The sequence below is a fragment of the Mobula birostris genome, chromosome 6 (assembly GCF_030028105.1).
Source record: "Mobula birostris isolate sMobBir1 chromosome 6, sMobBir1.hap1, whole genome shotgun sequence".
Lineage (NCBI taxonomy): Eukaryota > Metazoa > Chordata > Chondrichthyes > Myliobatiformes > Myliobatidae > Mobula > Mobula birostris.
This window is the reverse complement of record NC_092375.1, coordinates 185,487,548-185,503,028: the sequence shown is the minus strand read 5'-3', so window position 1 is coordinate 185,503,028 and position 15,481 is coordinate 185,487,548. Positions and strand designations below refer to the sequence as shown.

The following is a 15,481-nucleotide window of genomic DNA, read 5'->3' as shown; positions in this document are numbered from 1 at the left end:
TGTGGTTCCAAGTAGCTGTTTGCATGCGACAACGGCCTCACCCTGGTACACCGCTTCGACATGTTGGCTAAACTAGGTGAGGGGAGCCAGTGGGCTTTGTAAACCGGAGAGATAAGGACATGCCTGTCCTAGCATGCGAAGTCAGCTCTGGCAGACTGGATGGATGAGATCTGCAGTGAGATCCAACAGCCAGGAAGGCTGTTCTGCAATGTTCTGTGGAGAGCAAAGGGCATGGCAAGGCACAGGTGACAACATGGTCATCCAATGCAACCAAGGAAGACCCCAGATTGTGACATTTGATCATACCACTGGATCCAGACCCATGAGGTTGAGAGTGCAACAGCTTATCCACTTTAAAAACTCTCCTGCACAGGGCTCCTGCCATAGTTGGACATGAGAGACAACTAGTATTGTTTCTATATAATGTAGAAAAGCTGTGGAAAACCCTTAAATCAGGCAAACCACTACAATACAGAGAAAAATATTGTGCGCCAATCAATGCACTATCTCACAATATAAAATAATTAATTGTTACAGTTGCTGCAAATCTGACATAAAAATGTTTAAAGCAGATACTACCTGGTAGGGATAGCTGTACCAACACTGTCTTGTTTCCCAGAGCCAAGGAACCTATGTAAGAAACAGAACACGTTTTTAGAAACAATACCAGAGCTTTGTCAAACTCTGAATGACAATCTCCAAAGATATTTCTGCCATAAGTTGCTGGGGTTGTAGGATGGTTGCCACTCCCCTAATTGTCTTTCATTGCCTCTTTTCGCTCCAGACCTTTTCCTATTTCTGGCTCCATTGTATTCTGATTGAGAAAGTTATTTTGATTTCCCCCTTATAACTTTGTAGGTGTCTGCTTCCTGTTGATAATTAAACTGAACGATAATTAATTTTATTCTGTCAGTGGACAAACACTAGCTCCACTGATAAGAGAATCTGCTTCCAAAATTCAAAGTACATATATTATGTATGCTACATACAACCTTGAGATTAATCTCCTTACAGGCAGCCACAAAACAAAGCAACACAATAGAACCCATTCCTAAAAAAAAGGGAAGGCAAATACCCAGGGAAAAAACAATGTGTAAACAATAAAAATACGCAAATAACATTCAGAACTGAAGTTCACAGAAATGTGTTGACAGCTACGAAGTCAGTCATCACTACAGCCAATCCAGGAGCCTGTTAGTTGCAGGCCACAGCCTTAGTTTTTCATGTCAAGTCAAGTTTATTGTCATTTAAATACTGTATTTACGTACAAATAAGACAATGATTCTCCAGACTAGGGTGTAAAGCACACAATAACTTGGGAAACTAAGAATTAAATATACAATTGAATTATCATAAATAAGGGAGGGGAGAAGATGGTGGCGCGACGCAGCACACGCGGCCACTCCGAATTGATATCGTAATTGTTAAATAGGGGCCGTGCACAATCCTGATTTGATGCAGATGGACATGAGATGCACGGAGGAACATCTGGAGAAACTTCTGAAATGCCTGCTTTGCTGCCGCTGCTATTGTGCGATCGAGAACCTCCGGAGGGGAAGGCCCCAAATCCTCAGCTTTGCCTGTTGCTGGCGGCCGGGGCTGGGGATGAAGAGATGGCTCGGCAGAGATGGTGCTCGGTGTCGGAGGGCTGGTCGGAGGCTCGAAGCTTTCGGACAGACTCGGAGTCGGACTGTGGTTGGGTGCTTCCAGGGTGCAGCATTGGCAAGTTTGCGGTGCTGGAAGCTCACGGCAGGGAAAGTTCCTCCCTTCTACCGCATGCGTGAGATGATGGGACTTTCGAGAGACTTTGAGACTTTTTACCGTGCCCATGGTCTGGTTCTTCATCAAATTATGGTACTGCTTTGCACTGTTGTAACTATACGTTATAATTATGTGGTTTTTTGCCAGTTTTTTTTAAGTCTTGGTTTGTCTTGTGATTCTGTGATATCATTCTGGAGGAACAAATTGTATCATTTCTTAATGCATGCATTACTAAATGACAATAAAAGAGGACTGCGTGTCCTCATAATCTAATCTAATCTAATTAAATATTGTAGGTTACAGAACAAATTAACTGGCAATGCTTCGAATGTGATGTTTAGAGATGAGTCAACCACTTACAGAACATCAAATTTAATTTGGTTGAATATTTGAAGATTGAATGAGGAAGGAGTGCTGGAGGTCTAACTGTCTTGTATCATGAGGAATCAGAATGAAGTATGAGGTTGGAATGGGGATGGTAATAGGAGCAACGGTGGCTGGTATCATCTGGAAGCACAGAAAGATTGTAGGAGTGTCGGCAAAAATCGACATCATAATTACTTCTAACGTACACTTTATTAACCCCCAAACAAATAGCAATGCTGTATTTAAAAACCCTGCCCCCAAACTGTAATAACGTACAATGTAACATGCATAGCAAAATTAACTGCCTAACAAAATTATGGGGTCCCCACAAGATGAAGGGAAAAAAATTGATGAAAGCACAGAAAAAGGGCACACCCTTGGCAGGGGAGTAGAAAGTCTTTGTGGTAGGAAGAAAGAGAGTCCATTTTTACTAAAATAATTTAGAAGCACAAAATTAATTTAAGAAAAAGTCTAACTTCCATTTTTATATTTATGATGCAATTACAGAATAACAGTTAATCGTGATCCTGTCAAAACTAATTATGATTTTGAACAGTTCTTTCAAATCTTTATTTTTGCTTTAATCTTTAAGCAAAACTCTTTCTTCAAACAACTCCTTAATTTGCTTTTAACAAATCTGGTCTGTGATTGATCCAGGACCCTTCCTAAGGTATGATGCCCACAACTGGAGACCACCATAGTACAGCAGCTAGCACCACACTCTGAGTTTGGAGTTTAATCCTGACATCTTCTGTAAGGACTCTATATGTCCTCCCTGTGATGTGTGGGTTTCCTCTGGCAGTCCAAAGATGTAACGGTCAGTGGGTTAACTAGTCATTGTAAATTGGCCTGTGATTAGGCTGGGGTTAAATTGGGGGTGGGGGGGTGTTGCTGAGCAACACAGCAGGAAGGGCTGGAAAGGCCTACTCCTCACTGTATCTCTCATTCAGGGGTTCACCAACTTTATTATGCCATGGACCGATACCATTAAGCAAGGTGTCCATGGACCCCAGGTTAGGAAACTCTTGGTCTAGATAAAATAAAATACTCCAACTTACAACGAACAAGTATTTTATAATGCTATGGCATAACTTCCTTGCTTTTGCATTCTTTATCTATGAACAAAAGTTCTGATATACTTTCCTAACACTTAATTTTTCAACTTGTACTGCCACTTACTAGATGAATGCGTGGCTGAGAGACTGGTGTAGGGGGCAGGGCTTCAGATTCTTGGATAATTGGGATCTCTTCTGGGGGAAGTATGACCTGTTTAAAAAGGACAGGTTACACCTGAACCCGAAGGGGACTAATATCCTGGCGGGAAAGTTTAATAGAGCTGTTAGGGAGGGTTTAAACTAATTTGGGAGGGGTATGGGAACCGGAATGATAAAGCGGAGGAAGGGGAAAACAGAAATAAATCTAAGATAGTGAGCAGTAAAGATGTCAGGAAAGACAGGCAGGTGATGGGGCAAATGTGTAGCCATTGGGATGAGTTGCAGTGCAATAAAGTTGCAGTGAAATCAAAGCAAAAAGTATCAAATACTGGTCTTAAGGTGTTGTACTTAAATGCACGCAGCATAAAGAATAAGGTGGATGATCTTGTTGTACAGCTACAGACTGGCAGGTATGATATTGTGGCCATCACTGAGACCTGGCTAAAGGATGCATGTCTCTGGGAGCTGAACGTCCAAGGATACACGGTGTATCGGAAGGATAGGAAGGTAGGCAGAGGGGGAGGCGTGGCTTTATTGGTAAGAAATTATATTAAATCATTAGAAAGAGGTGATATAGGATCGGAAGGTGCAGAATCATTATGGGTTGAGTTAAGGAATAGCAGGGGTAAAAGGAACCTAATGGCAGTTATTTATAGGCCTCCAAACAGCTGCAGGGATGTGGACTACAAATTACAATTGGAAATAGAAAAGGCTTGTCATAAGGGCAGTGTTATGATAATGGGAGATGAGGAGATGGCAGAGGAACTGAACAAGTATTTTGTATCAATCTTCACTGAGGAAGACAGCAGGATACTGGACACTCAAGGGTGGCAGGGAAGAGAAGTGTGCACAGTCACAATTACGACAGAGAAAGTACTCAGGAAGCTGAATAGGCTAAAGGTCGATAAATCTCCTGGACCAGATGGAATGCACCCTCGTGTTCTGAAGGAAGGAGCTGTGGAGATTGCGGAGGCATTAGCGATGATCTTCCAAAAGTCGATAGATTCTAGCATGGTTCTGGAAGACTGGAAGATTGCATATGTCACTCCGCTATTTAAGAAGGGGGCAAGGAAGCAAAAAGGAAATTATAGACCTGTTAGCTTGACGTCGGTGGTTGGGAAGTTTGTGGAGTCGATTGTCAAGGATGAGGTTACAGAGTACCTGGAGGGATATGACAAGATAGGCAGAACTCAGCATGGATTCCTTAAAGGAAAATCCTGCCTGACAAACCTATTACAATTTTTTGAGGAAATTACCAGTAGGCTAGACAAGGGAGACGCAGTGGATGTTGTATATTTGGATTTTCAGAAGGCCTTTGACAAGGTGCCACACATGAGGCTACTTAACAAGATAAGAGCCCATGGAATTACAGGAAAGTTACATACGTGGATAGAGCGTTGGCTGATTGGCAGGAAACAGAGAGTGGGAATAAAGGGATCCTATTCTGGTTGGCTGCCGGTTACCAGTGGTGTTCCACAGGGATCAGTGTTGGGGCCGCTTCTTTTTACATTGTACATCAACAATTTGGATTATGGAATAGATGGCTTTGTGGCTAAGTTTGCTGACGATACGAAGATAGGTGGAGGGGCCGGTAGTGCTGAGGAAACGGAGAGTCTGCAGAGAGACTTGGATAGATTGGAAGGATGGGCAGAGAAGTGGCAAATGAAGTACAATGTTGCAAAGTATATGGTTATGCACTTTGGCAGAAAAAATAAACGGGCAGACTATTATTTAAATGGGGAAAGAATTCAAAGTTCTGAGATGCAACAGGACTTGGGAGTCCTCGTACAGGATTCCTTAAAGTTAACCTCCAGGTTGAGTCAGTAGTGAAGAAGGCGAATGCAATGTTGGCATTCATTTCTAGAGGAATAGAGTATAGGAGCAGGGATGTGATGTTGAAGCTCTATAAGGTGCTGGTGAGACCTCACTTGGAGTACCGTGGGCAGTTTTGGTCTCCTTATTTAAGAAAGGATGTGCTGACGTTGGAGAGGGTACAGAGAAGATTCACTAGAATGATTCCGGGAATGAGAGGGTTAACATATGAGGAACGTTTGTCCGCTCTTGGACTGTATTCCTTGGAGTTTAGAAGAATGAAGGAGAGCTCATAGAAACATTTTGAATGTTAAAAGGCATGGACAGAGTGGATGTGGCAAAGTTGTTTCCCATGATGGGGGAGTCTAGTACAAGAGGGCATGACTTCAGGATTGAAGGGCGCCCTTTCAGAACAGAAATGCGAAAAAATTTTTTTAGTCAGAGGGTGGTGAATCTATGGAATTTGTTGCCACGGGCAGCAGTGGAGGTCAAGTCATTGGGTGTATTTAAGGCAGAGATTAATAGGTATCTGAGTAGCCAGGGCATCAAAGGTTATGGTGAGAAGGCGGGGCAGTGGGACTAAATAGGATAAAATGGATCAGCTCATGATAAAATGGCGGAGCAGACCCAATGGGCCGAATGGCCTACTTCTGCTCCTTTGTCTTATGGTCTTCTGGTTTTACAAAGATTCCTGCACCAGATCTATCTGCACTCAACTGAAAATTATCTCATTTATTTATACAGTCTGTCCATTTTTTTCCACTAAAATCCATTGAATTTTTGAGTTTTAATTGCAATCACAAAATGCCAATGATCCTCCTTTAGCCTCTGTTCTGCCTGTGCACAACGACACATCGATTAAATAAAAGCACGCTCGCGGGAGATGGCTTTAACTGGTGTATTCGCATTGCAGCGAGAGTGAGACAGAACAATGTACATGTGTAGACACCAGTGCATGTGCAGACAACAGATCAATATGTAGTGCTGGGGGGGGGGGGGTGCGGAATCATTGCTCTAAAAGAAATGGATCCATACATTACACTTCCTCTCCCTTTAAATTAATGCAACATAAACTGGATATCCAATTTCCCTTTAAACCCATATTCCAAATAAACATATATTCACAATAATAGTCCATAGTTTACTTCACAGTTCTAAAGAGCAGAATTAGGCCATTGAGCCCATTGAGTCTGCTCCATCATTCCATCATGGTTGATCCTGATCCAACTCAACCCCATACACCTACCTTCCCACAATATCCTTTGACACCCTGACCGGTAAGGAAGCTATCAACTTCCACTTTAAATATACCCACAGACGTGGACTCCACCACAGTCTGTGGCAGATTATTCCACAGATTCATTACACTGTGGCTAAAAAAAGTTCCTCCTTACCTCTGTTCTAAGAAGGTCACCCCTCAATTTTGAGGCTGTGACCACTAGATCTGGATACCCCCACCATAGGAAACATCCTCTCCACATCCACCCTATCTAGTCCTTTCAACATTTGATAGGTTTCAAGGAGATCCACCCACGTTCTTCGAAATTCCAGTGAGTACAGGTCCAAAGCTGCCAAACACTCCTCATATTTGGTATGTAAACAAATACACTCAAAAACTTCTATAGATGTACCATCGAGAGCATTTTGATAGGCTGCATCACCTTCTGGTATGGGGGGGAGCGCTACTGCATTGGACCAAAAGAAGTTGCAGAGGGTTGTAAGTTTAGTCTGCTCCATATTGAGTACTAGCCTACAAAGTACCCAGGACATCTTCAAGGAGCGGTACCTCAGAAAGGAAGTCCCCATTATTAAGGACCTCCAGCACCCAGGGCATGCCTGTACAGAAGCCTGAAGGCACACACTCAGCGACTCAGGAACAGTTTCTTCCCCTCTGCCATCCAATTCCTAAATGGACATTGAACCTTGAACACTACCTCACTTTTAAAATATATTATTTCTGTTTTTTGCACGATTTTAATCTATTCCATTTACATACACTGTGATTGATTAACTTATTATTTTTTTCATCTTTATTATGTATTGCATCGAACTACTGCTAAGTTAACAAATTTCACCACACATGCTGGTGATAATAAACCTGATTCTGATTCATATGTTAACCCCTTCATTCCTGGAATCATCCTTGTAAACCTCCTCTGGACTCTCTCCAATGTCAACACAACCTTTCTGTGATATTGTGCCAAAAATTGTTGACAATACTCCAAGTATGGCCTGACTAGGTCTTATAAAGCCTCAGCATTACCTCATTGCTTTTATATTCTATTCCCCTTGAAATAAATGCCAATATTGCATTTGCCTTCTTTACCACATACTCAACCTGTAAATTTACCTTCTGGGAGTCTTGCACAAGTGTCCTGCACCTCTGATATTTGAATCTTCTCCCCATTTAGATAACAGTCCCAGCACTAGTGTTCCTTTTACCAAAATTCAATGTCACACATTTCCCAACACTGTATTCCATCTGCCACATTTTTGTCCATTCTTCCAACTCATCTGTCCTGCTGCAATCGCATTGCTTCCTCAGCACTACCTAGCCCTCCACTTATCTTCATATCACCAGCAAATTTTGCCACCAAGCCAACAATTCCACTATCCAAATCATTGATAAACAATGTGAAAAGTAGCGATCCCAATACTGACTCCTGAGGAACACCTCTAGTAACTGGCAGCAAATTAGAAAAAGCCCCTTTAGACCATAAGACCAAAAGACATAGGAGCGGAATTAGGCTGTCTGGCCCATTGAGTCTGCTCCGCCATTCAATCATTGCTGATCATTTTTCCTCCTCATCAACCCCAGTTCCGGACCTCCTCCCCGTAACCTTTGATGCCATGTCCAATCAAGAACCTATCAATCTCTGTCATAAATACACCTAACAACCTGGCCTCCACAGCTGGATGTGGCAACAAATTTCACAAATTCACCACCCTATGGCTAAAGAAATTTCTCCGCATCTCTGTTTTAAAAGGGTGCCCCTCTATCCTGAGGCTGTGTCCTCTTGTCCTAGACTCTCTCACCACGGGAAACATCCTTTCCACATCTACTCTGTCTAGGCCTTTCAACATTCAAAAGGTTTCAATGAGATCCCCCTCATCCTTCTGAATTCCAGCGAGTACAGACCCAGAGCCATCAGATGTTCGTCGTATGATAACCCTTTCATTCCTGGAATCATCCTTGTGAACCTCCTCTGGACCCTCTCCAATGCCAACACATCTTTTCTAAGATGAGGGGCCCAAAACCATTCACAGTACTCAGGGTGAGGCCTCACCAGTGCCTTATAAAACCTCAGCATCACATCCCTGCTCTTGTATTCTAGATCTCTTGAAATGAATGCTAACATGGCATTTGCCTTCCTCACCACTGACTCAATCTGCCAGTTAACCTTAAGGGTGTTCTGCACAAGGACTCACAAGTCCCTTTGGTTCTCAGATTTTTGGATTTTCTCCCTGTTTAGAAAATAGTCTGCAAATTTATATCTACTAACAAAGTGCATGACCATGCGTTTTCCAACATCGTGTTTCATTTGCCACTTTCTTGCCCATTCTCCTAACCTGTTTAGGTTCTTATGCATCCTACCTTTTCCCTCAACACTACCTGCCCCTCCACCAATCTGCGATTCATCTCCAAACTTAGCAGCAAAGCCATCTATTTCATCATCTAAATCATTTATATACAACATAAAAAGAAGTGGTCCCAGCACCAACCCCTGTGGAACATCACTAGACACTGGCAGCCAACCAGAAAAGGATCATTTTATTCCCACTCACTGCTTCCTACCAATCAGCCAATAATCTAATCATGTTAGTAATTTTCCTAACATAATTTGGCTGCTCTTAATTTGGTAAACAGCCTCATGTGTGATACCTTGTCAAAGGCCTTCTGAAAGTCCAAATATACAACATTCACTGCATCCCCTTTACCCAACCTACTTGTAATCTCCTCAAAGAATTCCAACAGGTTCATCAGGCAAGATTTCCCATGAAGGAAACCATGCTGACTTGGTACTATCTTGTCCTGTGTCACCAAGTATTCCATCACCTCATCCTTAACAATTGACTCCAACATCTTCCCAACCACTGAGGTCAGGCTAACTGGTCTGATTTCTTTTCTGCTGCCTTCCTCCTTTCTTAAAGAGTGGAGTGACAATTGCAATTTTCCAGTCCTCTGGCACCATGCCAGAATCCAATGATTTGAAACATCATTTCTAATGATGTCTCTGTCAGAAACCTAGGGTGCAGTTCCTCTGGTCCGGGTGACTTGTGTACCTTTAGATCTTTTAGCTTTTTCAGCACCTTCTCTCTTATAATAGTAACTACACCCACTTCTGTTCCTTCACACACTACAACATGAGGCACCCTGCTAGTGTCTTCCACAGTGAAGACACATATTTCATCATTTTCCTTCTAATGATTTTTTTAGTTGCTTTCTGTAGGTTTTTAAAAACTTCCCAATTCTCTATCTTCCCACTAATTTTTGCTCTGTTGTATGCCCTTTCTTCTGCTTTTACAATAGCTTTGACTTCCCTTGTCAGCCATGGTTGTACTATTTTACCATTTGAGTACTTCTTCATTTTTGGAACACACATGTCCTGCACCTTCCTCATTTTTCCCAGAAACGCACACCATTGCTGCTCTGCTGACATCCCTGCCAGCAACTCCTTCCAATTTATTTTGACTAACTCCTCTCTCATACCACTGTAATTTCCTTTACCCCACTGAAATACTGCTACATCAGACTTTACTCTTACAGATTTGTCAGGCAAGATTTCCCTATACAGAAACCATGCTAACTTTGACTTATTTCATCATTAGTCTCCAAATATGCTGAAAGCTCATCCTTAATAATAGACTCCAACACTTTCCCAAACACAGAGGTTAGGCTAACTGGCCAAAAATATCCTTTCTATTGCCTTCCTCCCTTAAAAAGTGGAGTGACATTTGCAATCTTCCAGTCCTCTGGGACCATGCCAGAATCAAGTGATTCTTGAAAGATCATGACCAATGCTTCCATTATCTCTTCAGCAACCTCTCTCAGGACTCTGGGATGCAGTCCATATGGCCCCGGTGACTTATCCATCTTAAGACTTTTCAGTTTACCTAGCACTTTTTCCTTTGTAATAGCAATGGCACTCACCTCTGCTCCCTGACACTCACGGACCTCTGGCACGCTACTAGTGTCTTCCACAGTAAGGACAGATGGAAAGTACCCATTAAGTTCATCTGCCATTTCTTTGTCCCTCATTACTACCTCACCAGCATGATTTTCCAGTGGTCCAATATCAACTCTCACCTCTCTTTTTATATAATTGAAAAAACTTTTAGTATCCTGCTTTATATTTCACCTTTTCCCTTCTTATAGTTTTTTTTGTTGTTGCCTTTTGTTGGATTTTAAAAACTTCCCAATCATCCAACTTCCCACTCACTTTTGCCACCTTATATGCCCGCTCCTTTTATGCAGTCATTAACATCCCTTCTCAGCTACTGGTGCCTAATCTATCCTGTGAACTGTTCCCAGAAACTTCAGCCATCTCTGCTCTGCCATCATCCCTGCCAGCACCATCCTCTATTCCACCTGGGAAAGCTCCCCTGTAATTCCCTTTATTGATATATGTGTTGTATGAATTCAGTCATATTATGATCACTGTCTCCTAAGGGTTCCTTTACATTAAGCTCCTTTATGACATCTTGGATTTTACACAACACCCAATGTAAGATAGCCTTTCCCCAAGTAGGTTCCAGCACAAGCTGTTCTTAAAATGCCATCTTGTAGGCATTCATCAAATTCCCTCCAGTGTGTTGTATCAAATTCCCTCTCTTGCAATCCGACACCAACCCAATTTGCATATTGAAGAGACCCATTACAATTGTGTCATTACCCTTATTTCCTGCTTTTTCCGGCTCCATTTACAATCTCAACCTCCTATCTTGGCTACTATTTGGAGATCTATATGATTTCCATAATGTTTATTTTTACCCTTACAGTTTCTTAACTCCATCCACAAAGTTTGGACATTCTCTGACCCTACGTCACCACTTTCTAAAGATGTAATTCCATCTCTTACCAACAGCGCCACACCTCTGCCTGTGCCTTCCTGCCTGTCCTTTCTAACATAATCTATAATTCTTTGATGCCAAACTCTCACCTATGTCTTTCTTTCCGCCACAAGTTAGGAAAGGTTCAGTCTTTTGGGTGGTGCTCTGTTCCTTTCAGGATAGCACCTCTAGACCTGAGGAGTGGTATCACTGAGGTCTTCTCTATTGGTATCTTAGAAAACTGACTGTTGTAGTCAACCCCTTGAACAAAAGACAAAGTTGACCCTGTATACAGCTCCATTTTCAGTTTTACACCACACACATCTATTGTGATCTATATTACATTGCGATCTGCTTCAGTAATACTATGCAGTTCTATACATGACAGTTCACCTTTGTCAGACTCTGTTGTCTGATTTGCTTAGATTTGTGTTTGGGACTTTTCACTTGGTTGTGCTTTTTATCTGCCTTGCACATTCTCTCTGTGGCTTTGTCTGTGACATTTTCCACAGACTTTTTCTTAGAAACAACAGTCATTTGCATCATGGGAGGATTTGTCACATTCGATAACATCTTCGGTTTTTTGCAGCGTTCAGGGGCATTTTGTGCATTTCACATTCTAACCTCCTTTTCTGTAGTTCTACTGCATCTTTTGCTGCAGTCTCTAATGATAATGCAATGGTTAATGCCCATTCTAAGGTTAGGTCTCTTTTGGACAGTAGCCTTTTTTGAGTGCTTTGACTATGCACCCAATACACAAGCCTGTCCCTTAATGCATCAGGAAGTCAATCTCTAAAGTCACAGAACTAGAAAGGTTTGCACGGTTCAGCAGTGTATTCAGAAATGCTTTCATCTTTTGAGTGGTTCCTTTTGTAAAATCGAAATCTCTCAGCTATTACCAGTGGTTTAGGACTTGAGTGACTATGTAAAATTGTAACAATTTCATCGAATGTCTTGCTTGCTGGCTTTGCAGGAGGTACTAAGTTGCGAAAGAGACTGTATGTTCTTGCTCCCATTTAAGCTAGTAAGCGCAGGGGCTTTCCTTTGCTCCTCCACGTTGTTCATATTATAATACAGCTCAACCCTCTCGATATACAACTCTCAGCCTTCATTCGTGCTATCAAATTCATCAATGTTAAGGCAGGTGTATGGGGTTGAGTGAGATCCGGGATCAGCCATGATGGAAGGGCAGAGCAGACTCGATGGGCTGAATGGTCTAGTTCTGCTCTTATATATGGTCTTGTGGTCTAATTTGTCCCAGCTGAAGCCATCGCCACATTATTTTCACCTTAAATTCAGTCTGCCTTTTACTGTTACTCACACATTCCTTTGTTAGCATCTGTGATGGCTTTCTCGTGCTGCTTAACTCTTGTCTCGTAACTGTGGGTCAGTTTGTGATATTTTCTGACATTTATGTTCGTACTTGTCGCCAATTTGTTGTGTCTGTGCACAACTACATATTAATTAAGTAAAAGCACGCGTGTGGGAGATAGCTTTAACTAGTGTATTCACATTGCAGTGACAGAGAGAGAGAACAATGTGCAACACGTGCAGATAACAGATCAATGCATAGTTCTAAGGGGGTGGAAGTGTCATTGCTCTAAAAGAAATAGATCCATACATTACAGCCTGGATGTGGGGATTTCTGATAATTTTTGTAACCAGATTCCAAAGAGTTGAAACTAATATTTCAACATCGACGCTCAAGGCAGAATGTTTCTGTGCTATGCTAGACCACATCGACTGGCTTAGCTATGAATTACTATATTTGCCCAGATGGTCATCACTGTTCAGTCGTATTAACATCCTATTAATGAATAGAATTTAAGAGGTACTGAACAATGGACTGATGTTTCTGCACATTGCCTAAAATAGAAGGAAATTTCCAATATTTGCAGTTTTTTTGATTTTTCATATAGTCCTAGAAAAGTACAGCACTGAAACAGGCCTTTTGCCCCATGCCGAAACATTTAAACTGCCTGCTCCCATCGACCTGCACTGGGACCATAGACCACTCCATGTACCTATCCAAACTTCTCTTAAGTGTTGAAACTGAGCTCACATGCACCACTTGCACTGGCAGCTCGTTCCACATTCACGATCCTCTGAGAGAAGAAGTTTCCCCTTATGTTCCCCATAAACCTTTCACCTTTAACCATGACCTCTGGTTGTAGTCCCACCCAACCCCAGTGGAAAAAGCCTGTTTGCATTTATCCTATCTCTATACTCATAATTTTGTGTACCTCCAATATGCCAGCAAAGAAGATGGTAATTACAGAAATTTTAAAAAAATGGATGTAATCATGGAGGTTGAGAGACAGATCTAAAAAGGAACCCACACAAAATGCCGGAGGAACTCAGCAGGCCAGGCAGCATCATGGAAAAGAGTAAACAGTCCACATTTCCAGCTGAGAACCTTTATCAGGACTGCTGCTTCTCCCAGAAAGGGAATAGTGGCCCGAGAATTAGACCACGGTAAGAGAAAAATGTTCTGAATCCAGGATAAGTTCATTATTAGTATCTCTCATTAAATATATCTCTTGGACAATGACTTGGCCATCCCAGAACAACGAGACTATTTGCTTGCCTCAAAAAAAGCTGTTCAGAGAAGAAAAGGAGCCACTGAATGAATAAGAATCAGTTCACGGAAGTTTCAGGACAAAGCAGTACCATTACAAGAGCTCAGCAGAAATATCCTGATGCCAAAGATTGTACAGGAAGTTTTCCTTCCTAAATTTTCAACCTGGAAAAGATTTCCTATGCCAATTAACTAATTGTGTTAAATCAATAAAGGAAGTTCAATATCTCTAGATCAGGCTATGGCAGCATTCAATTACAGAATGTTACATGCTGAGATAAAGACATAAAGAATTCCTCAGTCCAGTTGCTCAAGTAACTCTATGCGTCAAGTTGTTATAAAGGACTTAAATAGGCGGAACAATAGTGAACACCAGTTTTACTGTTGCCATTTCTAAAGGCTGAATATGCATATTTCATAAATTGATATTTTATGGCTGGGTTGAGTTCATTGATCTTTGCAATTTACTTGCAAACGTTTCATCACACGTGAGGAGACATCGTCATTCTCCTCACATGGTGACGAAACATTTGTAAGTAAAGACTGGAGGACAACTCAACCCAACTTCAGAATTATTTCCACATTTTTATATCTGTATTCTTTTTAACTGTTAAAGATTGAAACAAAAGTAACTAATTTAATTTTCTAGTTGAAAAATCTCAGATCAGTCCTATCTGCTAATCTAAGCCTTGTCTCCTTGATTTTAATGGTGGCTATGATGTTACTTAGATGAAATGAACCTTGGATAATAGGAACATCTTTTTACCAATGAAGTCTCAGTAATTAGTTCATTAGTGTTTGCAAAAGGCTGGTGGGCAAATTACTGCAAATGGAAATTTGGAGATGATGCTGTAATCTTTATTCATCATATAATAGATCAAGATCTAAAGACAACAGAAAGCATTTCAGCAAGATGCTTTGGCACTGAAGTTATCTCAAGCTAATCTTTATCATTATGATTAAGGCCTACAATATCATTGATCTAGTACCAGACTTTAATCATTGCAACGTCAACTTTACAAAGTCAATAAATGAGTGCTTCGATTCCCATCAGCTCCATCAGAACTAAAACATGTTGTCCCCATAGAAACCACAGCATCACCAACTGCATCATTGCATCTCTAATGCTGTCTAATTTTAACGCGCTATTAAAAATCCACTGGTGGATGAATTGGTTGAAATCTTATTAAAGGCCTTCAAACTGATTTGCAGTTGAGACCTAATTGAATTTACAATGTTTGGCATAACCAGTGAAATAACATCAGGTTATAACAACAGGAATTCCTTTTCTTCAAATAGTTCTTATCAGTAAAAATATTTTCTTTAGCTCAGGTAAGAAACAGTAAATTCTAACTTTCTTTGCATTACATTTCAAAGTACATTTAATATCAGAGTATGTATCCAGCACACAGCCTGAAATTCATCCTCTTCACAGACTTCTGCAAAACAAAGAAACCCATAGAATGATAACATTTCAAATGAACTCTACATATTTTCCTTTTCTTCTTTTAAGCAGGTTCAGAGAAATGTGGATGAGGTAAGTCCTGAGTTTGGCAAGGGAGTATACACCACTGATAGAACAGGATTTAGGAGTTGATGTGATGAATGAAACCTGCTTGGATTCACCTCTCCTCTACTGTCTTGGTTCATGGACTATCTCACCTCTAAGATAGACCTGGTAATAGTCCACTCATAAGAA

At 41.3% G+C, this 15,481-nt stretch overlaps 1 protein-coding gene across 4 annotated transcripts in view; it reads right to left on the bottom strand.

The window, feature by feature from the left end:
• LOC140199642 (ceramide synthase 6-like) overlaps positions 1–15,481 on the bottom strand; it is a 311,186-nt gene that overhangs the window by 93,460 nt on the left and 202,245 nt on the right. For all 4 annotated transcript variants that reach the window (XM_072262067.1, XM_072262065.1, XM_072262066.1 and 1 more), the window contains exon 5: positions 580–630. In XM_072262067.1, coding sequence (XP_072118168.1) covers positions 580–630 — 51 coding nt within the window. The remainder of the gene's footprint in view (positions 1–579; positions 631–15,481) is intronic.